The sequence below is a fragment of the Poecilia reticulata genome, chromosome 18 (assembly GCF_904066995.2).
Source record: "Poecilia reticulata chromosome 18, P_reticulata-male-v2, whole genome shotgun sequence".
Classification (NCBI taxonomy): domain Eukaryota; kingdom Metazoa; phylum Chordata; class Actinopteri; order Cyprinodontiformes; family Poeciliidae; genus Poecilia; species Poecilia reticulata.
Window position 1 is genome coordinate 17,599,183 of NC_088847.1, and position 25,876 is coordinate 17,625,058.

General features: G+C 40.0%; 1 protein-coding gene across 6 annotated transcripts in view; it reads right to left on the reverse strand.

Moving 5' to 3' along the window:
• Positions 1 to 290: 290 nt before the first annotated feature.
• Positions 291 to 25,876, reverse strand: part of LOC103480699 (sodium/potassium/calcium exchanger 2) — a 58,889-nt gene continuing 33,303 nt past the window's right edge. For 4 of the 6 annotated variants that reach the window (XM_081599121.1, XM_008435832.3, XM_081599120.1 and 1 more), the window contains 7 exons: positions 20,329 to 20,379; positions 15,612 to 15,710; positions 12,192 to 12,274; positions 5,078 to 5,212; positions 4,882 to 4,971; positions 4,417 to 4,583; positions 291 to 4,042 (listed from right to left, as the gene is read on the reverse strand). In XM_081599121.1, the coding sequence (XP_081455247.1) occupies positions 3,793 to 4,042; positions 4,417 to 4,583; positions 4,882 to 4,971; positions 5,078 to 5,212; positions 12,192 to 12,274; positions 15,612 to 15,710; positions 20,329 to 20,379 (875 nt within the window). In that variant the 3' untranslated portion in view covers positions 291 to 3,792. The remainder of the gene's footprint in view (positions 4,043 to 4,416; positions 4,584 to 4,881; positions 4,972 to 5,077; positions 5,213 to 12,191; positions 12,275 to 15,611; positions 15,711 to 20,328; positions 20,380 to 25,876) is intronic. The other 2 variants (XM_081599122.1, XM_081599123.1) reach the window with 1 other exon arrangement.

Below are 25,876 nucleotides of genomic sequence, written 5' to 3' on the forward strand. Positions count from 1 at the left end.
GTGTGTGTGTGTGTGTGGGCGCTGAAGGAGGCTTTTCGTGGAAAACGTGCACAAAAGCACATGAGTCACTGCCGAGGCCGTACTGTAAATTGACTCTCCGGAACTGAATGGTGAAAGAATGGCTTACGATATCTATTGTTACGATTTAGATTTGCATTGTGCATATACTAAAAGAAGAACAAAGCAAAAAAATATAAAGAGTGGCAGTGTAAATTAGTTTGAATCAGAAGAGGCAATGTGGTTTTTAAAGCCGTCTTTTGCTGAACGCAACCAGAATGGGCATGTTTGCCGTTTGTTTGTTTGTTTGTGTGAGTTCGGTGTTTGCTTTCTCTCGGCGGTGCTGCTAAAGGCTTCCCTGCAACATTCCTCATAGCCTCCAGAACATCAAAGCAAAAGTAGTGAGTTAAATGTGTGTTTGCAACTTTTTTGTTTTGTTTTTTTCTCTTTTTTTGAAAAAAAAAAAAAAAAAAGGAAAGAAAAAAGTTATTTACAAAAAAAAAAAAAGCATTGAATTTCTTAATGTTTCTCCGCAAAAAATTTGGTGGTCTTAAGCTGAGCTGGGGTGACCAGCCAGAGTTCCTTGCATGCATGCTTCCTCACGCATTCGGTGAATCTATACACACTATTATTATACAGTTGACTCCTACGACGCGGCTTGTACAGAGGCTGAGGTAAAAAGGCGCGGGGAGGAGGAGGAAGAGGAGGAACTGGTCGCCCGCTTCCTTGGGGAAGGAGGACAGAGAGGGACGGACGAGTGGGAGGGATTGGCCTCCGAGCGTGTCCTGATAATCGACGCTCTCATCTGACGTCAGCGCTGAAAAACAGAGAGCGGCCTCTGCTTGATTTTCGCTTGAAAACACAAAACGTAAATCTGAAATGTGAGCCAAAAATTCCTTAAGTTTTGTGGTCAAAATTAGATTCATTTTTCAGGTATAAAACGATTAAAAGAAAATTGTCTGTAGCAGAGAAATGAAAGCGACTGGGGCTCAGTGGGTAGAGTAATCAACTTGGCTGTCAGAAATTCGTGTCCCCGTCTCACGTCAATGTGCCTTTTGACTTAACCCCAAGTTTCCCGCTGACGTGTGTGACAGTGTATGGAAGTGTGTGTATTTGCGTGACTGGGTGAATCTTCTAAAAGATCATTATCAAGATGCTATCGTTTTCAGAAAACCTTTTTATTTTCATATTATAGAAGTGGCGCGTATCCAATGTTTATAGCCTTTAGAATAATCAGAAGGAACTTCTTATTAGAACTGCTGATCAGCTTTTTCCTCTGGGATTTATTCAATTTATCCTTGGCGTGGAGCTCTGGTAGCCTACGAGGTCAAAGCTGTCTTTTTTAAGTTGGTCAAAATAAAAGGTTACTTTTGACGTAAATATTAAATAATAATAATAATCTTGTGTCAGAATTCACTATTTTTCTGTTTTGTCCTAGTTAAGGAATAAGCAGATTGAAAATAAATCTGCTACAATGCATTTTTAAATGTATTTAAAACATAAAAAAACTATGTGGTGCATAGCTGTTCTAACATCGCAAACTTTAACAAGCACACAAATCTTGTTTACTTGAAGTATGTTGATGATTATCTGACTGCAGGTAGAATTCAGTGTAATAAAACTGGATTTCCAGTTTAGTAACACGTGAGAAAACGTGTTACCAAACTGGCAACACGTTGTTTATGTGTCATTATTCTTGTAGCACCATATTTAAAACAGTGGCTGTTGTGATGGTAAAATCATTTACATTGAAAAGAAAAAAAATATATATATATATATTTTTTTGATATACTGTAGCCAATTTTTTTATAGCCTAATCCTCGCCTTACTCCATGGAAACAAATGGGAGGTCCTACCTGTTAGGGTTAAGGGCTAAGAAGGAGCTACAAGTGGTGAAATTGGATTTAGCCGCTAACGGCGTCTGATTTTTTTTTGTGATCCTGTGACTGTAGGAGGTGCTGTTTCCTTCCGCACACCCCAATAGTGTCCCATATTAGGGAGAAAATAAAAACATCTAAAATTATGCTACTACCTCAAGTGGAAGTGTCAGCATTTCTTTTTAGCTACAATTTTACGCATTGTTATTCAGTAAAATCAAGCAAAACATATTGATTTCTTCTCATCTGTTTTTGAGCCCAAACAAGAAGAAGAAGGGGAAAAAAAAGACTTGTTTTTCAATTTAACATGTCACATTTTAAAACGAAAATCAGTGTACCACTTATTGTTGCCATTGATGGCGTCTGATGAGAAAATCCCAAATCGGCAGAAAGCGCCCGGAGTGATTATTACGCTCTCAAAGACGACATGTGGTATATTGCTATAAAGTCTGTGAGTTTTCCACATTCTACGTAGCTTAAAGAGAGACAAATCGGTGTGCGTACATTATGCAAAATGCCTCTATAAGTGAGTACATTTCAGTGCGGTGACTCCAAATGCACATTTGCGCACATGCACACAAAAGCACCTTTGATTAGAGAGGAAATGGTTCGATAGACAGCTTGATAGATATCGTTGACCGTACATAGAGATTGAGTCTTGATTTGCAAAGAAGTAGTTAAAAACAAAAGTACATTTTTTTGTATACAACTTGCTTAATGTTAGTTATTTTCTCACCCTGAAGGGTCTTTTTTTATTTTCCCCATGCAGTTTATGCCTTGTTACTTGTACCTCAAACGGTTTGATTAGGTGACTTGAGGCAGGTGTTATGGTGAACGAAGCACTACACATTGACTAATCTAAGCCAACCATGATGCTTAAACATGTTAAACATCTTTTTGATGTGGTTCTTCTAGGTATTTAGGTGTGTAACTTTATTGAGCCTATGTACTCATGCATTTCTTCCAAACTGTGTGAGATATTTGAAGGCTAGTATCTAAACTTCAGACTTTTTTTTTTGTTTTTTGATTTTTTTACTTTTTGCCCTTTTTTCTTTTCTTTTTTTTTAAAATCGGTAAATGTGAAGCATGGAGGATTCTGTACAATCAGCGAGAGAAGAAGAGAAGCAGACTGTTAAGATGGCTTCACGTCGAATAATACTGTTACTGTAAACCTACTGCTACTTCTATTGAGCCAAAAATAAAGTAAAAAAAAAAAAAAAAACACTCCGTGGAAATGTGTCGACGGCAATTGGCAGGACAGGATGAAGGCTGAAACGTGTCGTAAAGACCGAGCACAGATGGATCCGCAACAAAAAAAAAGAAAAAAGAAAAAAAAAAGGAGGAAAAGTTTGTCTGCAGAAATCTCACACGAGAGTCTCGGTACCGTCGGCTTTGAAGCGAAACACTCATCCGCAGAGTCTGCCATGTCCTCATGAATAAATTCATCCGCATCCAACATTTGTTTCGGCCTGCTGAGCGAGCTCGTCCGTTCAAATGTGCTCACAGTTGCTGCTCGAGTCGTGGCGCATTTTTGCTGCTAAAAGTGTGAACACGCTGCTACTCCAACCTGTCAGGCAACGACTTGAGTCCGGTTCCTCCAGCGAGCCTAATTGCATGCATAATACCTTTTGCTTGGCTCGCGCCCCTCCTCAAAAAAGATTATCCACAAAAATCTTCTCTAGATAAAACCTCGTCACTCCCTCCCCCGCCTCACCCCAGTGAGCCAAAATTGTTCGCAGACTTCATGTTTCGTCCGGTTTTTCTTTACTGCTCAGGCGCGGTTCTTGTGGTGTGAAGGATCATGAGGGTCAGGTGAGATTGACGGCAGGCTGTGTGGATGGTTTGTTGTCGGATGGTGACGAGGTGGGTGAGGAGGAGAGGGCAGCCCCCTTATCCCCCCCCACCCCCGGCGGACCTATCAGACGGACACGGGGCAGCTGATCACCCTGTCCTCCAGCATGACGCTGACAACCAGGAAGACGAAGTACAGCATGAACATGATGAAGCCCAGGAGCTTGCTCATGCGCCACTTGCACGCAGCGATGGAGATGATGACGAAGAGGAGCATGAGGAAGAGGAGCACGATGGCGCAGAAGAGGCCGTTGGAGCTGACCTGCACCGGGATGAAGCCGCGGAACATGGACCACAGTAGCCAGGGAAACGGCAGTCTGCAAAGACACAAACGTGCTGTTGAGGAAACGGCTGCAATGAACGAACGAGTCGCGTTCAAATCCCCGAAAAGCTCGTCAAATTTGTAAAAAAAAACAACAAAATTTTTATCATATAATGCAATAAAACTAAATTGATTTAATTTTGCACACTTTGCATGACCAGAAAAAGCAAATACATGTACGGGCTGCTATGACCAGATGCAATGAAATTTCCAAGAGTTGACATGAGGAGATAATAATCGTTTTAAACGCACAAATCTGCTACGCTCAAATAAAACAACACCTTAGAGAGGATCGTGGTCGTTTCACTTCGAGGGTTCGCACAACCAGAAGTTGAGCACTAGGCTTAAAAATGCTCAGATGTGACGTACCCAACAGTGATGTCGAAGATGTTGGAGCCCACAGAGCTGGATACGGCCATGTCGCCCAGCCCCTTGCGTGCCACGATGACACTGGTGATGAGGTCGGGGATAGAGGTTCCAGCTGCTAATATAGTCAGACCCATAATCTCCTCTGTAATCCCGATGGTCTCGCCAACCTGCAAAGAGAAAAATAAATAAATAAGAAAAAAAAATAAGCTTCAGGGTAAATACAACCTCATCTTTTGTTGCGGCTATTTTTAAATTCCCTTGTGATGCTTCGGTGCTACAAAACTCAGAGAGTCAGCTATGTCTTGAAAGAGAGACGGCCGTAACGATGTTTAATCAAATGTAAAGGATGTAGAAAACAAAAGAGTTTTGTTTACTAGATAGGGATTATGCTTACTGAAAGGGATTTGTTTTTTTTGTGTTGCCGCACCGATACTTTCAAATCAAAACTCGTTGTGCTGTGTGTACCTGGTGAGCCCACCACACCATTAGGTAGGAGAATCCCGCAATCCAGCAGATGGCCCCCAGGAATGTAACGGGGAAGAACTTTTTTGACGACTGAAAAGGAAAAAGAAAAAGAAAAGGTGGTAAAAAGAATAAAAAAAAAAAAATCTTGTCTAAGAAGAGAGGAGAAGTTCTCGGGAAAAAAGTTTCGGAAAGTCACCGTTTTCCTGACGTCGGGAAGAGTCAGCCACAGGGGGAGGACAATGGGCATGATAAGGAGGTAGGTGAAGCGCTTGCGGTTGGATTCGGGCCAGGACAGGCTCAGAGGCTGGTCCTCCTCTTCCTCATCTTCAGCCTGACAGCAGATGTCACAAGATGAAGAAGAAAAATAAAATCTAAAATGAAACAGCTGTTATATTAAAATAAACTGAATAAAAACACCCATTACACACATTAAAACATGTTTTTTGTTTGTTTGTTTGTTTTCAGTCTCAGGCTGTCTCGTATCGCTGCCATGCCGGTGTCCACATAATTCAGTCCACCATTTGGAAATAATTAGCAGCTAAACACGAATTAAATAACCTAATGGGCTGAGTCACGCTTTCTGCCTGTGCATTAAAGGGTGATGGGGAGGGGGGGTCCACTACAGTCCTTCAGGTTGATAAATAGTCTCATCAGGATGCATCTTCCCATAGCAACCGTCACAAAAGAGGAAGGCAGCAGCACGACGACGCGCAGAGGTCTGCGGGAGCAGCACGACGTGGGAGCCCGCGTGCCTTCGCTTACCTCTGACGGACAGCTCAGGATTCTCAAAGAAAGGTTCTGTGGAAAGGTTATTAACAGCTAACATCCTACCTGGAGAAGACACTCTATTGGCATTTTCATATAAATCCAAATAAGCTCGTCAGGGAGGTTGAAACTAACTACCGATCCAAACAGTTTTGTACAAATCCTACTTTAAGAACCTCTACCCTGTCACAACGGTTGCATTGATCGGTTAATTACGGCGGCACACGACCAAATATCCCGTTCTGAAAACAGAACAGAAAAGTGTGTGAAGAAGACCGCCTTGGTCCAACTGCGTGCCGGCCATATTGTGAATGACAAGTTCTTCTTGGAGCCCAATAGATCTTGGGTCTTTCCAGGTAAAAGTGGCACTAAAATGTACATTTAACTTACTCTGATCATTTATTTTTTATTATTATTGCAAAATAATTTATGTTGAATGTACCATTAATGAGAGTAGCCAACACTGTGCCAAAGATGAACAATACCTCCAAATTGTTCTCATAGTGAGGTAAGAAAGGAAGTGTCAAAATCAATAATGAGCAACTTAAACATCTTTAATATTTTTGCTTTTCACTATGGTTTGGTCACATTATGCAGTTACTCTGAAGAGAAACATTTGCATTGGTCTTGGCTCCTCTTGGACAAGCCACCGTCTTCAGCCTCCAACCAACTAATATGTCAGGAGAGGAATCTAGCGGCTTTTAACCTAGAACTTCTCTTCAACAATCCCGATCTACCCCTGTAAGACGCGCAAACCTGATGACCGATTTGGGTGATTGCGCGGCGCTCAACGGGCTCTCTGTCAGCAGTGGGACTCATCAGCGTCGACTGCTGATGTCGGCCTTGCGGCCCCGACCTCCCCGGGGGGTCTGACCGGACCCGCCGCCAGAATGCCAAGTAAGTCACAGAGAGTCGGTGATTACTACAAAACATCCCCACGGCTAAATCATATTTTCTATTAACTCACAGGCTCACCTTGCCTCTGAACCGAAGTGGTGCGGCCGCAGACACTTCTGGCAGCAGATATTTGTCTCTTCTCCTTTGAATCCAATTACAGGGGATGATAATGGGCCGCGGGGACGAGCGAAGAGCGCGTTCGCACGTGTGCGTGTGGATGACCTAGAGCTTGTTCTTTGCCCTTGCATGAATGACGTTGGCGAGACATAAAAAAAACAAAAAAAAACAACGAGAAGCGGGACGTTCAGTGAGACACCTGCTGTTGACAGCTGCTGCATCGTGGATTGTGATTACTTCAAGAAATCCTTAACATTCTCAATTAGATCTGCTCTGCATACCATCAGAGCGAAGCACCAATCTTTAAAAAAAAAAAAAAAGGAAAAGGCTTTAGCACGAATCATGAATCATGTGACGCTGGTCCTGCTGTGACAGCTACAGCTGCTAAGCATCGCTCGGTAACCTTGGTAATCAGAGCTGCCTAACAAAAGGCGGCGCTCGCTTCGCTCCTGCTCTGCATCCACATCTCTACCTGTTCTCCATATCCAGATGGCTGCATTGTTGTCTGGATTGGATTTAATAAGACTTTAATAATCCCCAAAAGGGAATTTTAAATTACTGCATGATAGATTACTCAGGAGGAGGAGATAAAAGACGGAAAATGACTGAAATATGTTGAAAAACAGCCGCAAAAGAGAGAAGCATCCATCTCAATTCCACCGGAATTGTTGTGGATGCATAGTGGAGTTTTTTTTTTTTTTTACGGCAACTTTAATGCACCAACGTGGAAGATTTGGTCAGTTTTCAATAATATTCAGATTAAGCTCCAGGAACACTTGGAGTAAACAACAATTCATTCCTAATTTTTATACTTATTCCTTATTTTGGCAGAGATGAAGATGGATGAAGTGAAGTTTGACATTTAAACCATCTTGCTCTCTGTTTTGCTCATGCTCCATGTTTCATGGCATCTTTTTTTTTGTTCTTCTTCAGAAAGCTCCACCAGCTGCTCCCATGAGTAAGCACCTTCTTCGTCAGATGTAACAAAAACAATTAATTATTTTTTCAGAACCTCACTAATTAGCTATAAAAAATATAGAGAACTTCCTCATAAAATCTTAAGATGAAAAAAGGATAAATGGCTGAACAAAAATCTACTTCTCCTAATAAATCTCCTTTTGAATAGTAAATAAACTGAAGATGGGTTTTTTTTATGCCATTTCTCTCCAGATGCATTGACACCTCTGGTCACCGTGACAGAATGAGTGTTTACCAGCCAGGGTGTGAATAAGTGTGACACTTTTGACTTGATCAAAAAACAACCAAACAAAAACAGAACAAAAAAAGGGGATTAAAAAAAATGTTTTACTAAATATACTCAAATTGAAAATTGTCTTTCTAAAAATAGAAAGTAAAATAAAAACCATGGTACTCCAGTAAATGTTGAACTTATTCTGGTAGCTGACCAGGGCTGCTAATCAGCCACCTCTCGCAGGTTTCACAAATTTCATCTTCTACCCGTCACCTGTGAATATTTTTTGGATTTGCAGAGCAGCTTCTGCATGGATTCAAGTTCTAAACCGTAACTCTGCCTGTGTGTGTGATTTTGCTCAACATGCTTTGTGAGCTGAAGCATCCCATGTTGCTCGTGCCCCCGACTCTATGGTTCTGAAATGCCAACCCCTCGGGGGCCTTTCCTGCCTTGTGGTGCCTCAGTTGGTAACACTGCCAACTCTGCGCTTAAAGGGACTGACTTTTATCAGACACCACAGAGATGCAAGGGGTGGCCTGACATTTGGCTAATGTTTTTTTTTTTTCTTCCCTCTTTTTTCTTCTGGAGGTGAGCGTTTGCACTTGGCACCTGGTGTTAGACCAACATTACTCGGGCTAAAATCGTTCAAAGAAAGTGCAAGTAAGCCATCAGACCTGATGCATTTGTTGAATCAGCTTGTAAGGCAACAAGAAACGGGCAAAATACAGCGACCGTTCTGCAGAAGGCACATACTGTACTTATGTGGGATTAAAGCGAGAGATACCAGAAATGTTTTTTGGGGTTTTTTTTATGTTAATTTATGTCAAAACAGATTTACTTCAACACCTTCAGTCATTTTCTCACAGCATTCATCAAGGCTTGGATGTTTTTTTGTTTTTTTTACACGTTTCATTTAGACATAAACTTCTACTCATTTTCTTCAAAGGAAAAAGCAAATCTGGCATTAAATCCTGTCATGACACACGCTGCGTGGACTTCTCTGAATCCCTTTTATGTGACGAGTCACAGGATGCTCAAACTTCTTTGCTTTGTGATCGAGACGGTTGAGATCTTCCTCTCAATCACACTCTCGATCCCACTTATCTTCTTGGAAACATGTCAGTATGTTGTAGCAGAAATTTGTCTCTTAAGAGTTTTATTAAGAAACAGCACAACACGTCTGCCTCAGGTTTGAATTTGACCTTAACAATCCCCTTAATTCCTTGTTGCCAAGGCTTCGGAGGAGGAATGGAACAACCAGTACGACGGGGCCTCTGGCGGCAACACGATGGCGTGAGCAGTTTCCAGTAACTTCCTGGGTGACACAGACGGCTGCACTGTGGGACAGAGGTCTAAAAATAGCAGCATGTAAGAATTAGGCGTGCCAATAAGCATCCAGGTCTATCAAAGTTAGTGAGTCACCGCCTGAGAAATGCTCTTGTATATGCACACAAATAAGGAATCTTCACTGCTCCAGTCCTGAAGGAATCGTTTTTTTTTGGAATCACATCAGAGGCTTTTATGTGAATCGGGAAAGATGAGGGATTGTTTTCTCTTTAACAGAAGCAGATTTTTTTTTTTTACAGCTAGAGGGCTGTTTCTTTCTTTCTTTTTTTTTCTATTACTATTTTTAACCCAAAGCGTTACTGGAGAATGTGAATATAACTTGCAGTGCAGTGGATCGATACAGACATGACCGTATTTTGTACTCTGTTATCCCTCAGTGCGACACCCACACCAGTTTGGCATTTTTAGTCTCCAGCACTTGCACAGGAATAGATAGCTGTCTCCCAAACCAGCACAGCAGCAACGTTTCATGCAAACTACGATAATGTTTTACACTTCAAACTGAAACAATTCAAAGGAGGATAATTCAACTGTATAATTTTACCTGGGTATTACCAAAACCAGTTTATGTAAAGCTGCTAATCAGTTCACATGCTTTAAAAATACTCTGAAACACCAGGTCATCTTACTGAAATTGAAAGAATATTAACATAGTGAGTTATTATTCACAACTGAGGTAAAATGATTTATTTTCTAGACAACAGTTGACGAGAGTTACATAAGACTGTAATCGTAGTAAATACCAAGAGAACGAAGCAGATCCTGTTTATCTAGCCGTACCAATGACCCCTATATAGTTGGAATACTTTAATATGACAATCCAATTTTTGAAGTTGTTTTCAACTACAGTTTATTTTGCTTACATTCCTGTTTTTGTCCTCAATCATTCTGGAGCAGAATTTAGGAGGATTAACAGTTAGCAGTATAGGCCAGGGGATTTTTGTCCCAGTGAGTATTGGTGTTTCTATGTCTATTTATTTTTGTCATCTATAATAAAAAATTAACAAAAAGACAGTGGTGCATATTAACCAAGCTGTCTGCTTATCTGCCCACTTCTTAGACTGCGAACAAATAAAAAGCCTGAATTCTACCTGTTTCTGGGAAATAAATCCATCGAGATTATTAATTTCTTTCACAAAGGTGTGAATGTACAGAAGGTTTTCACCTGGGCTCTTATGGAAATAAGTTATTTTGACCAAAATTCAGTCAAGCTGTAACAGATTCAACAGAAAATACAACCTACATTAAAATGTGTTATGGATGAAGTTTGCAGTAAGACATAACTAAAAATAGATGTGCTGTGGTGGCGCAGGGGTTAAGCACAACCCCTGTATGGAGGCCTTAGTCCTCGACGTGGCTGTCACGGGTTCAATTCCCAGCCTGGTGACCTTTGCCGCATGTCTTTCCTCATTACCAACTTTCCTGTCAATTAACTATCAAATAAAGGCCACTAGAGCCAATAAAAACCTTTAAACAAAAATAAATAAATAACTGAAAATGTTTGTAGCTTATCTGGTGCATAGTAAGTCTTTTCATGACATTAAAGGGTTTTTTAACCGTGGCTCTAAAGAAACGCCACCCTGCATGTTTTAGATGCAATCGCCTGAATCAGGTGAGTTAAACCAACATATTTAAACCTAGTGAAAAAACCCCAAATCTATCTATTTCAAATGGCTTCATCATCAACATGGGTGCCAGGCTAAAACATTTTTGCTGCACGAAATGCTGTCTAAAACAGTATCAGAAAAACAAGGAGCATGTGTTTAAGATGAGTTTAGTAGATATTGACGACAACAAACGCAGATATGCTGTCAGTTTTGCGCTTACATGACAAAACGATTGCAGGCGAGAGCAGACAGATGGCCAAAATCTTTCTTTTAAGTTTTGCTCAGTTGGAAAACCATTAATTTGACCAAAAAAAATAAATGTACTTTTTGGTAAACATGTCATGACTTCCTAACACGGAGGAAGGAGCAGAAAGCCGAAATTGTTTTCTATGCATCGCCAGCAGAGGAAAAGCAGCTATCTATTGTAGCCACACAAGCACACCCACTAGATATTGTCAAGCGCACCCGGAGCAACGCTGTCATTCTATTGGCTGTGACGGTTGCTAAGCGACGGTGCAGGAGAGAGTAGAAAAGAATTTGCAAAGGAGTGGAGAATTTTGCGAGCGCAGAATTTGATTCACGCAGAGAGAGAAAGTCTGCGTGCGAGGAGAAAATTTGAAAGAGCGTAAAAGTTTTGAGTCCAAGCATTGCAAGTTTCGAGAGCAGAGAGATGAAATCCTGCTCTCCAATTTAAAATGTAAGCTCTCAACTTATGGCAGTAAAATCCCCCCCCCTGCTCCCTCATGGATTTATGGCATGATCTTTTGATCTTATTATCTAGAACTCCAATATATTTTATTATTATTTTCTGATTCATGCCAAAAACATGAATAAGTCAATCCAGGCGACTAAGATTTCACCAAGTTTGAAAATGCCTGGTGGTTTAGCTCATGTTCCCAGTTACTGATATAAAGGGAGAGATTCCAACACATCTGTTGTCTGTTCTCTTCGAAAACATGTGACTTTGAATCGCTGCCCATCTGTGCCAGGACCGTCTGCTCGCTCGGCGGGCCGCCACGTCCCGCCGCCATTTTTAATGCCAGCACAACCTGCTGACGGTTCGGTGCCGCATGTGGCCGTTCGTCAAAGGGGTCTCGCCTGGAGCACCCAGCGGCGGCGAGCCGCAGGCGAGCGAGGACTGCGGTTATAGAACTCTGTGGGAAGAGGCGGGGTCGTCGGCAGGTCCGGCCACAATGGAGGGGAGCATGCTGGGAAATTATCAGTTGCGGTGGCCTGTGCCGTAATCTGTGCCACCTTTTCACACTCGCAGAGGAACAGAGGAGCCAATCAAAGGCATAAACTATTCATAAATGTCTCCCTAACTGCGAACTGGTCTCACAGATCCGGTCTAACAGTAGCTGGTTTGACGTTTAGTGGTTTCTTACCGTCTCTCCCTCTTGCCCTGCTGTTCCGTTCATAGGTGGGGTCACCTCCACTTCCACGCTGGAGCTGTTTGGAAGATTCTTTTCTACAGAAACACACGTGAACAATCAACGATTGAGTTCTTCGAAAGAATAGAAGCTCACACTAATGGATGAAACAATGTTATGTTGTTTTTCCTAACTTTTCACCTGTTCATTAGAAGTATTACGCAAATACAATTCAGCCAACATCTGACACTTTTTTTTATTTTTTAAAGTATGAATCATTTTCCCCAGAATACAGGATACAAGCTTTGGCAAAAGGGCTGTGCTATTGAACTAGACTCATAGACAAAAAGAAAATTAAACTCTGTACATTTATGTTAAAGTTTTTGTTGTTTAACTCATATGTTGGTAAATATTTAGTTTATTATTTATGTATTTATTTACTATTTTGCAGTTTATTTTATTAGAGTTTATTTTACTTTACTTTATAGAGTTTTTTACTTTATAGAGTTGTTGTTGTTTACGGCTGGTAATTTAAATGTACAACTTTCTTTTCTATTCAACCATCAAAAACCCTGATATTCTAAACTGATATAACATTTACCATGGACAGAAAATAAAAGCCACAATCCCTCCCAAAATAAAAAAAATTATCATGAAGGTCTCTCATCACCTCTGACCTCTCTAAGGAAATACGCAGCTTCAGTGTGCAAAAGCTTCACATTAGAGAGGAAGGTTCTTTTTGCAGATTCTGATTTTAAATTTCTATAACACCTTGACCTGCACATATCAAATGCCCCGGTTGAAACTTGTAACAGAAATAGCTTCAAAAAAATAAAAATAAACGTAGAAACTTAAATAGAAATCAACAAGCACAGACTTGGGTCCAGTCAAGTCTGTGTGTGCCGACAGGCTTGTGCATGACTGCCGCTACCTTCATTCCTCCTGCTTTGGCTCACAGGACTCCATTTCACTGGAGGCCGGACTTGTTTAACAACCCTGGCTGAAATACGGAAAGCCTAAAGCCATGTAATCAGATGATAAAACTGTAATTGCTGTGGAAATTGCTTTAATCTAACTGTGGTTGTGACACAATTAGGATGAGTCTCAGATAGATAATGTGACTTAATATGACAATATCCCAACACATGACCCCCACCTCACCCTCCACCCGCCGACGTTTGGATTGTGATTTTGCGAATCAAAATGAGATACGAAAGAACTGTTGCTGCATTATGCGCACCGCGTTACCAGGTGATACTTTTGAGATTGAATTTAACAAATGAGAGTCCTGACACTGCTCTTATGACCAGCAGTGTTGCATGTTGATTAAGAGGATAATATGTTAATGCAGCGCTGTTAGCATACATTTATGTTTTTGATGTCGCTTTGATTCTCCTGCTCCGTCAACAGCGAAGCCATGAAAGCGCCTCCGTCGGTCTGTGTTTATTTTTTTTATTCTTTGGTTCGGTGCGCTTTGAGGGGTGGGGGGAAATAAAGCACACCCAAATTACTCTTGGCAGTGAGTGTGATTGATTTAAACACTGCTTGAAGACAACACTCGCAATCAATTTGGCTGTCCTTGGTAATGTCATGGTTGTTTAACGTCGGCTATAATCTCATTAATCATTTCAGTGGGGAAATCTTAGCAAAGTTTTTGTAAAGTCGGGTAAAGTTTCAGTGAGGGCATGCACATTTTTGTAAAAGGTAGAGTACACTGATAATAAATTAGCATCTGCAAAGCTCTTTCCTTGACAAAATGTCTCACAGTAATAGATTAAAATGAGAATGCATTAATAGTTATTTTGATAACTATTAATACCAAAAACTGGAATGTTCTGATTCTTTTCATCTGCATAAAAATGGAAAGAAGGAAATTTGTTCTGGGTACGTTCACTAACAGGAAGCACCAGGAATACAAATGGGGTGACCATGACCTTGACACACTGGATTATATTTGAACGTGTCTTGATTGTGGCAAGTTTGGAAAATCTAATTTCATTGTGCGAGCAATCGCAACCCTTTAATAATTGGTAAATATTGCTGCCACAGGTAGCCTTTCTGTAAAATGACATTTGGTGACCTTGATTAAATCTGCACAGTTATATGGTGCATTTCCCTCTACATAGGAGGTTTTTTCACTTCTGTCATCAGTTATTTTCCAGCAGATATGAATCCATGAGCGTGCCATCCAGTGTAATGAATACAAATACTGTGCACTGTTCTGTGGGCGTACGCTGGCAGGGGTGGTCAAAAGCAAAAAAATAAATTTATTTCAACAGGCACACTATGGACACCAAAACTCCAAAGCCTGTTGTTTATTCTCAAACTGAGATTTATTTTTAAAAAATGATTTTCTTCATTCTCCGATTGTCTGAACAATATTAAAATCATTACCATTGTTTTCTTCTAAAGCTATAGAAGTCATATTAAGCATTTTAAATGTTGTCTAAAAAAGACTCACAACCCCTAACAACCACCTACTGCCCAATTTGGAGGTGTGTGTACTAACTACACCTGCTGCGGTTGCCAGACAAGGAGCCATCTTTAAGTGGGCGCCTGCATGCATGCGTCACCTTGCGAACGGGGCCAGTATTTGTTACTGTGGAGATTGTGGATTGTTGGTTGCAGACATTTGGTGAGATCCGTTGACTTTGCAGCCAGAGAACAGGCGAACTGGGATGTGCATACCAGCTGTCCCACAAAAAGCTTTACAGTAATTAATTGGAGAGCGACAGCCCTGGTGTGGACATGATGGGGTTTCCATCTTGCAGCATGACCAGTCCTGATTTTAATTCTCTGATTAACAATCTGCACTACTCGAACTTTCACATAAATCAGGAGTAATAGGAACTGAATTACATTTTTAATGCACCCCAGAGAACATCTTCATGACCCTGCAATGACAGTCCATGTAGCGGCTGATTTTTAATCCTTTAGTGTGGTCTGAGTTTGTTTTAAAGGTCGCGCTTAAAAAAAAGAGAGCAGGTGACCCATCTTAAGTATAGGTCACAAGTACTCAAATTAAGGTTCTCCAAATTAGGTAAAGAAAGTAAGTTAGAGAAATTTCATTCAGTTACTTGTGACCAATTAGCACAAATACTTTTAGGTTGTTGCATTCTCTTTTTTTCGGCGTGTAAAAGTCACTTCAAGGCAAGAAACACCAGAGGTATTTTGAAGAAATACCTCATCTAAACTTTTTAAATTCCGACCTAGAGAAGCAACAGTGGGTTGACTTCAACAATTGGCTTAATATACCAGCAAGCAGGTGCGATTCAGGAACAATAAACTCTGTAAATGGGATTTTTAGTGGACTGGGTACAGCTAGTTCCAGCTTCTCGTTTGCTCGCTGTACTCCTCGGAGCTCCGAATCCCTGAGTGACATTCTCAGAAGGACGGCGAGCCCATGTGTGTTCTCGCAACGGCCGAGGTTTTTACCTGCACGGCTTGCTACTCCGTTGGCCTTCTCGCTGTCCTCCACTTGGCATTTCTTTTTAGCGATCTTGTGAAGGATAGACGCCTTCTCACGAAATTTACCTGCATGCACAAACACAGAAGAGGAGACTTGCTGAGATTAAATTCGAAGCAGCGCATCTTCAAACGTGCTCAGTTTCGCTCCTCCGCTGTCAACTTTGACCTGTCACAGGTCACATTGTAGGAAGCACGGGACAAACAGGGAAGCAGTGCTATTGTGTTGTTTGAACAATATGGCGTCAGTATGAGGCGGAGTATCATATATGGTCGATATTTGCAACGTCTTGATCCGAGACGGAGGCCGGATCAAGACGTTGATCTTGATCTGACGTCTTCTGGAGGTCAGACTCATTTAGTCCTTATCAGCTTTAGGAAAGAGGAAACAAAGCAAAGTTCTTCTTCAAAAAAAAAACAAAAAAACATCAACATGGAGATCCTGTTTCATTCCCAACAAAAACAGAAAGCAGAACACACTACAGACACCCTAAAAAAAACCCTGAGGAGAATCAAAATTTGTGGAGCATGTTTCTGACAACAAATTGAATTTTTAGGGTTGTGTGCTTAGCTAGAGAAGAACGTTTTTAAGTAAGCAAATCTACAAGTAAATATGCACGTGCTTTCATGCAGACGTCTAGCTGGATATCTGCATATCAGACACCGCGTATCTGTTCTGCCCACGCCTGATTTCCACCACTGAAATCGATGCAAAAGATTTTTTTTCTTTTTCATTTATTTTATTTCAGACAGCACGGCTGATTTGTCAGGGCTCGACACAGTAAGGCGTCAATATGTACTCCACCCAGCCATGTCGACACTGTCTGTGACCTTCAGGCAAAATCATTAATAACCCCAAGTTGGCTGGCTGCTCCTCTGCTCCCGTTTCCTCTCTCTTACTCCTCGTCTCTGCATCGCTTCTCTTCCTCTTCGCTCATCCATCTTTCTCTCACCTCGTCTTTTCGTTGTTTGCCAAAGCACGAGCCCCCTCCCCGTGCCAAAACGGCAACACAAGCACACACGGCACGCGCCACATTTTCACAAGACGGCGTCACATGTTCGAAAGCCCAGACGTCACTCACCTTAGGCGGTTATTCTCAGTTGCTTTTTGTGTTTGACAGCGAGTGTGAATTTGTGTAAATATGTGTGTGAGAAATCGTCGTCGAGTCGTGCTTTCTGCCAGGAAACACTCGAAGAACCCAACCAAATTTATGATCAGTAGACTAATTTTAATCTTGAGCAAATTCAAAATGCAATTTTCAAGAGATGACTGTCCTAACCAATCTGACCGCTTGGGAGAAGAAAAAAAAAGCCTCCTAATCTAAAAACTTATTGTGCCATCCTTGGCTGAGGCAAATACCATCAGGAGTTGCACAGGAGTTTTTGACCTCTTCTTTGCATAATTGTTTGAAATCTGTGAAATTGGATGGTTTCTGAAGCGTTAATGGCATGACACAGCATATATGTCAGAGTGAAATTCAGAGTTTGCTTAGGTAACATAAAAAAACAACTATGTTTTGTGCAAAAGTCTTATGACTGTGTTAAGCTTTGGTTTTAAAGGTTAATAACTGTCTGAACTTGGGGTTTATGTCACGCCTTTATTTGAATTATTCTGCGTAAAACATAAACTCCTCCTGAAGTCCCACTTTTAAGATCAACAGTCCAAGTTTATATCTGGAGCTGCAAGTTTCAATCTCACAGCAGCCTGTTGATAAGCTACTTTTTATAGTTTGTTTTATAAATATTACTGAATTAAATTTTTCCTTGGGTATAAAAAAATATGTTTGGAAACTGACTCTTTGTTTTATCTCATCTTGCTCAAGATTTCTAATAAACCTGACTGAGAGCTTTTCATCTTAACAGTGATTGGATAAATGAAAGGTTTGCCCAGCACCCGCCCGAAACCTTCAAAGAATTTATATTTCTGAGGCGATTTGTTGTTTGCTGCTCAACATTGTTCTGCAGGATAACCCAAGTACATGTGAACTTAAAATTCACATGCTAAACAGCAGAACTCCTGGTTATTAAGCACTGGTTCTACCACCGCCATGCGTGAAGAAGGTATGCTGCTGCTTTCAAAACATTTTTTGCATTTATGCCAGTAATGAGTGACACACCTTCCAAAGAGTTCATCAATATGTTTTGTTGGAAGTAGCAGTAGTTTTTGTCTTGGAACTCTCCCACAGTGCTTAATAACAACTTTAGCTAATGCTAATGTGCTAACGCAGCCGTCTTTTAAATGTCCTGTTGAGTGAATATGAAGAGCACGTCTGTAAAGTAGATCACTGAGGATCTACCCAAGGAGAAAGTGCAATTAATTCATCCTCCAGTTAGTATCTTTTTATTTCACTTGTGTTATGGAATCGTAGACCATTTAGCAATTTAGCATTTAGCATAGATCATTTAGTTCTTTTCTAAGAGAAAATCAAATATGGAAAAAAGGTCGACTTTTAACAGCGTTGCAAATATATGAAGGAGATGTTCTCACAGGTAAACAGGACTAGCTTGTTATTGATAACTTCAGCAAAGAGTAAAAAAAAAAAAACTTCAAAGACTTTTGAAGTTTTTATATATATTAATCAATTCTGCAAGAACTATTTACACTTTGCCAAAACTACATATGATTTGTGGAATATTTAAGAGTCTTTGAGAATAACCAAGCCCATTCCGTCCCTGCCTGCCTGGCTCTGACACAGCCGCTCTGTTTCCCTGTCAGCTCCACTCGTTACGTAAGCGGCGGGCGGATGAGTCACTCCGGTTTGCCAAATTCAGCAACGTACGTCTCAGGTGTGCGCACCCGCTGCTGGTGTAAGTGAAACCTCCAAGCGGGCGCTGAGGCGTGGATGATGTATTTCTCAGCAACGCAGATGGGTTACAGAAACAAAGAAACCGAGCGAGAGCGATGGAGGGGAAAAAAAAAAAAAAAGAAGATCTTTTTGTTTCTTGAAGTCTGAACATGAATGTGCATGTGTGCGCTTGACGTTTTTAGCAGCCTGCGAAACAGATTATTTTAGTACATTCACAGGATTAAATCACGGTTCCTTGCAAAAGTATTCACAGCCTTTGATATTTTCCACTTTTTTTTACAGTTGCAACTACAAACTTTAATTCAGTTTATTATACTTTTGTTTGATCAACGGAAAGTATTTCAGAATCACAAAATAAATAATTATGCCTATTTTTTTTTATTTTTTTTTTTACATTTTATGATAAAATATAAAATGTGTCATGTTTTTTTTTTATTCTGCCCCATTATTCTGTTAGTCCTAAATGAAATCCAACACAGCCAATTCAATTGAGACATTACTTCATTATTAATATTACAGTGCACCTGCGTGTAATTCAATTTTAGTATAAATTGAGCTCTTCTGTGAAGACCTGGGGAGGTTTGTTAGCGTGAGCAAACAGTATCACGGAGGAACACTACAGAGAGGTCAGGGAAAATGGAGAGAAATCTGAAGCAGTGTTAAATTAGATTACTGTTCTAAACTGAGAGGCTGAATTAATCAGGGATACCAAGAGAGGTGGAGTAACTCTGGAGGAGCTAAAGAGAGCCACAGCTCTTGGACAATTCTGACAAAATGACTGTTTGTCCTGTACAGCACAAATCTGTATGAAGCGATGGCTAAAAGAAAACTATTTTTCAAAACATCCAGGGCACATTCGTCAAACTCAGCCTCAATTTTACAGATTTTATCTGTGTGCTGCCAGATTTAATCAATGTGAAAATATCTCTAATATTACTTAATGTCAAGAATTCACTGAATGTAGAGACAGATATTTATTGAAATTTTTTAAAACTTCTTAATGGGTTTTTATCTGCGTTGTTCTTCCACAACCAGACCTTTGATCTCTTGATGTGGCTCAAAATGAAAACGAGTTTGACACCCATGCTCTAGGGGGACATGACAAAAATATGCAAGTAGTTTTTTGGTCAAAGGAGAGTTACTGAAAACTTCACTTTTAGGTTTAATGTGTTAGAATGACTTAGTCAAAGTCCAGACTTAAATCCAACTGCGAGTTTTGTGGCAACACTTGAAATGTGATGTTCACAGATAATCGTCATTTAGCCTGATTGGATTTGAGGTATTTTACAAAGAGTGGACAAGCATCTCATTCTCTACAAGGACATTGTAGCTTTATTTGCATTGAAATGATGATCTACTAAGTATAGAGCTGCAAGAGAATTAAACTAGTTAGAACATAATTCTTTTGTTTGTTTGTCCAATAAAATCCTAATGAATTACATTAAAATCTGTGGTTGTAACGTGGCAAAATGTAAATGAATATATTTGCAAGGCACTGTGAGAAACATAGGACTCTGGTTTTACACAGCTACAAAAAAACAACAAAAAAACAAAAACACCTCACAGAAAAACACATACATTTTTTTGATAGCGACAATGAAGCTTTAAATGAAAAAAAAAAAGAAAAGCAAACTTAAAATGAAAATTTTAAAAAATGGCACCATGATTTGCACTTATGTCAGTGAAATCTCAGAGATTGTTGTCAAACTGAAAAACAAAACTATGCAAAATGTGTGTCACGAAAAGCAGGAACACAAAAAAGAGGGTGGAAGCAAAATGCCGATTCATCATGAGGAGATGAGGAGGAGAGGGACGAAAACCAAGAGGGGATGACGGCAGCTGAATTACACAAGGAAAAGAGTGAAAACTTTTGGGCTTACCTTCCTCAGTCATTGAGTGATAATATTTTAGTTTCCCATAAGTCCCAAGCTCTACAACATCACAGCAAAAGACACAGGGTAAGGCAACGGACACACAAAGAAAAGGGAAATAGTGAACATGACAGAAAGAGCAGAGGTCCGCTTGGCTCAACGTAGATCACGCACTGTGCAAAAACACTCACACAAGACACAAGACGTGACAAACAGAAAGAAGAAACATCTCTCTGAGTCATCGCTGCATAAGTGCAAAACAAAGATTGAATTGCATATAAAATACTCTGGATCTTCACAGTGACTCGGTCAGAAGGAGGGCCTCCCAGTGGCAGAGTGTATTTAGATTGAAAGTGTGTAAAAAGAAAGTAAAAAAAAGGAAAGAAAAGAAAAGAAAAGAGTGGGATGAAATTATGACACTTGTAATAGTAAATTAAAAACAAACAGACGGAACGAGGATGTAAAATATACCGGGTCGACATGCAACAAAAAATAAAAAAAAAATAAAAAAGATGAGTCCTCCTCTCTTCTCCTCTGTATGCGACCTTTTTCCCCCAAATAAAACCTCGTGAGTCCGCGTTTTATTTCTACAATGGAACCACAATGGCTAATTTGATTCCCTTACTGAAGCAGTTTCTCCGTGCCACAGGGACCAGGACGGTCAGCACATCTGCATGATGAATTAGCCAGGAACACAAATCTGCAGCAACAGCTGAACGTGAAGCCGGAGAACACAGGCTCCTGCCTCCCACGTTGCTCTTTGCCTCAGAAGTAAAAAAAAAAAAAAAACATCTCACAGCTTGGAGCTGTTCTGTTCCAACTATAAATATGTTCGCTTGTCTCCCAGCAGAGAGTTTTGGACTGTGTGCTCATTTGATGATGCACACAAGAATAAACTACTGCCTGAGTACATCTGTTAGGACAGAAAATCATTTAATAGACAGCAAACCAACGGTACGTACAGTGCAGAGTCTTAAAAACAGAGATCCCACCGCTAACCAGCTGGTGGTCATGACTGCAAAGGTGCTGAATATGAATAAAACAAAAAGCTTAGGAGCATATAGAACCTATCATACACAACACAGACCGCTAAACTGAGTGTAAGACACTTTTTGCTTCACTGTTTGACTTCCCACTGAGCAGAAAGCACAAACTAAAACAGAGTCTAGCTGTAGCCTATGTTTAGTCCTGAACTGCCTGTTAAATTTAGACCACAAGGACATTACTGCGAATATGATGACTCAATATATTCCTTGTTCATGTTTTAGTCCAATACTTTGCAAAAATAAAAAATAATATATATTTTTTTTGCCAAACATTTTTTGGCAATGTTTTGACATACATTGCCAAATAAATGTGTACCCCCTTTACAGATTTCTCATGATTTTGCATATTGGTCACTTTATAAAGTTTGTAAAACAACTTCTACTATCAAAGATAACCAGAGTAAATATAAAATGGAGAACATAGTTTTTTAAACCTACCTGGGTCTGTAAAGTCATGAATTACCAACATTTGTGGTTCTTTAGCTATACCTGATTACTACTGCACAGGAAAATTTAAGAACTATCTTAAATAGAACCTGACTGACAACATGAAGTAAGCCGAAAATCTCAAAAAGCAACACGATTCTCTGAATTTCAAAATGAATGCAAGATCAGAAAAAAGCCATTCATCTGTTAGTCTGGGAAGGTTTACAAAGTCACTTATAAGGTTTGGGGATTTCAGCAAATCTCTGTCTCCATTACCTATGAGTGGAGAAAGTATGAAACATTGGTTAATAGTCAAAGAAGATGCCAGTCTACCAAAACCACTTTAAGGGAGCAACGGAGATTCATGCAGGATGTCACAGAAGAATCCAGAACTGCGTTCAGTGCAACTCAGCGTTCAAGATTCAAACAGAAGAAGCAAAAATGGACAAAACCGACTGCTGGTCACTGAGAACAGAGGCCAGTGTCACATTTACAAAATATCATCTTGATGATCCCAGATTTTAGGAAAAATACTTTGTGGACACTCAAGACAAAAGTAGACATTTGTGGAAGGTGTGCAGCTTGTTCCGTTTGCAGTAAAATGTACCAATCATATCAGAGAAGGGATTTCACACCTACAGTCAAAAATTGAAGAGATAGAGTGATTGTTTTAGACTGATTTGCTTTCTCTGGCCTTGAATAACAAAAAAGCAATAAATCAGTTCTGCTCTCCGCTAGAAACTTCTGAATCTCCAACCGTCTTAGACTGTTGCGATGATCCATCAGCTCCTCCTCTGAAACTTTCAAGCTTGGCTAAAACTTGCAGCTCCCCAAACGGATGAGCTTTAACTTTTGTTAGTGTTTCTTGTGGATTCATATGTGCTGGATATTATTTATGTTATTCCTGTGTTCACGGTGTTCTCCTCACGTCATTTTTATTGCTCAGCCTCCCTCATTTCTAAGCCACCTGATTCCCTCCCAGCTGCAACCCTTCAATAATCGCTCACTTGTTTTCTATCCAGCAATCATTCTCCCTGCGACATAAGACTCCTGTTTTCTATTAGGCTTTTCTTTTGCCTTTTGATGATAAAGACAAACCATTTTTTTCCCCAAATCAACAAGAAGTATGTTTGAGAAGAATTCAAGGAGAAGTTTTCAAGATCATCTCGAAATCTGAGTTAGATTGATAAAAAGTCTGTTGTAGCAAACAAAAATAAAAAAAATATTTTAGAGAGGATAAAGTTGGCTAACACTACATTTCTGAAATTAGGGCTTTTCAAAGCCACAAGCTTCCTGATGTCTACAAAAGAAAAGACTTGAGGTCGAAGTGCAACTTCACAAAGAACATTTAATCATGCTTCAGTTTGAGTGCAGGTATATATATGCAGTGAATGTAAGCTTAAGTAGAAATAAATAAAAAGTATGTATTATCCCATCAAAGATTTAATCTAAATATCAAATGTCTTTGAAAATAATAATAAAAAAATGGGCAGAAAGCAGGAAAAATCTGATAAGGCCTTGCCAAATCAAACCAAGATGATTTAATAAAAAAAAACTTTTAGAAATAGAAGGTGTACCCGCTGCCCTAAATATTATAATAATCAGCTTTTAAAACAACTGTGCACTCAGAACGTCCTAAAGTTAATAGGTATTTAGAGAAAAAAATGGCATAAAACCCATCAACAACAACTGAAAGACTAGATTATATTTGCCGTTGTTATATTTTGTACCGAAATATCACGCAACTATTTGGAACCAAATGGACCTGCAAGCTTGTTCCATAAGCGAGTAGATAACACTGCATGTATGACCAAAGTTATCAGTCTCCTTAGTATCTTTTATCTCTTCTTTTGAGCATAATCCATATCTCATGACCAGAGGTGAGGACTACAATCCAATCTGACATGAATATTGTGGACTTTGTTCTTTTTCAGGAACTCGTTCACAAGCCTGTAGGTAGTAGTCCACATATTCCTGGTTGACAACCAATGGGTTATGAGGCTGATTGGTTTTTGATAGATGCTCACTATTAGGGCTGAAACGATTCCTCGAGTGATTCGAGTGCATTGATTAATAAAATTGCTCGAGGAAAATTTACCTGCCTGCATCGTGTTCCGGCCGGGTTATTACTTGAGTTGCACAGCGCTCTCACTTCCGCCTGAATTGTTGATGAAAGCTAAGTGTTAGCAGCATAACTTCCAGCTTTCAAGTTCGGCCTGGGAGGATTTTATTGATTTATGATTATGTCCGGGTTTTTGTCGTTTTTCGGGGGACCAGTAAGCATCCTTAAAATAACTGGCTTGATGTCTGGAGCTTTTCTCCTCCCGGAGCTGCTGCCTGGTGGCTGGTGTTCAGAGCGAACGGCGGGGACGAGCGCTGAAAGTGTTATTTATACAGGTGAGCGGATATTAACACTGCGGGCGGCTGCGCATTAGAAGTGTAGCTTTGCGGACGAACCGGAAAATTTATTTCACATCATCCCGGTCGCAACAAATGGGTGGCGGAGCTCATCGTGGCGGCACGTTGCTGGTAGATGAGTTTCTGTGTGCAACGAACTACGAAGTCAAATCCCGTCGCTAACATGAACACAAAAGCTATAAATGTCTGGGCAAGGAGAGAGTTCATAGTTCATCTGTTAAACTGACTGGAGATGAATACATAAACGCAAAGCATTTTTTTTATAAGTGTATTTGTGAGCCTGCCTCTTTATTATTGAATTGAATATAATTTCAGATTTTTGTATAACTTTTCTTCAGGTTAACTTAGAAAGTAACATGTATATATATATATCGCACAAAAATGTAAATGTATGCCTGATGAAAGACAAAGGGATGCAGTGCTTTGCTACACTATCACTAGATAAACGGGTCAGGAAAAAGGTAATTAAGAAAAAAATATGGAGGAAGAGGGAAGTATTTCAGTTATGCTAGCTTGACTTTGACAACCTTAACATGGCAGTTTAAAAAAAAAAAAAAATATATATATATATATATATATAAAAAAAAAAAAAATTCCCTTCTCACCCTCCGCGGGTGGTCTGTTTCATCCTCTGAGCTCGGGTCCTCTACCAGAGGCCTGGGAGCTTGAGGGTTCTGCGCAGTATCTTGGCTGTGCCTAGAACTGCACATTTCTGGACTGAGATGTCTGATGTTGTTCCTGGGATCTGTTTGAGCCACTGCTCCAGTTTGGGGGTGACTGCCCCGAGGGCCCCGATGACTACAGGCACCACTGTGGTCTTCACCTTCCAGGTCTTTTCCAGTTCCTCCCTGAGGCTCTGGTATTTCTCCAATTTCTCATGCTCCTTTTTCCTGATGTTGTAGTCACTTGGTATTGCTACATCCACCACAACGGCTTTCCTCTGTTCTTTATCCACCACCACAATGTCCGGTTGGTTCGCCATTACCATATATATATATATATATATATATATATATATATATATATATATATATATATATATATATATATATACACACATACATACACACACACTTTTGTCATAGTACCCCCAAGAACACTACTTTCACCCCTGGCTATTATTGTTACAGGTTAATTTTTTCAAGTACAAAAAAGTTATTGTTATAGAAGCTCAAATGCAAAAAATTGGATTGATGTTGATATTAACTCTGCTGTTATGTTAGATTTACCAATGTTTTATTTTTTTATTTTACTCGATTAATCGTAAGAATAATCGATGGCTTACTCGACTACTAAAATATTCGTTTACATCAACCCTACTAACTATCTATTAAAAACCAATCAGTCTCATAACCTTGAAATAATTTGATGTAGAACAATCTTCCTGCACGAGATTGTCATTGCAAAAAAGACTGTAAATTCCTTCACGCGCAGATAATTTTATACATAGAAAAGTGTTGCAGCAAAAACTTAACGGTGGTATTTATCATATTGAGCGTGCAGCCGCTCTGCTCGAGTGATGAAATTATTGTGAAAATCTCACGCTGCACAGAAGACTTGGCAGTTCTGAAAAATCAGTCTAATGAGATGAAAATGTGCCTCACTGCAACACGCCTCGCTCTTCTGCTGCACTTTGTGAAAAGTGCTTCAGTCTCATTTGATTAGAT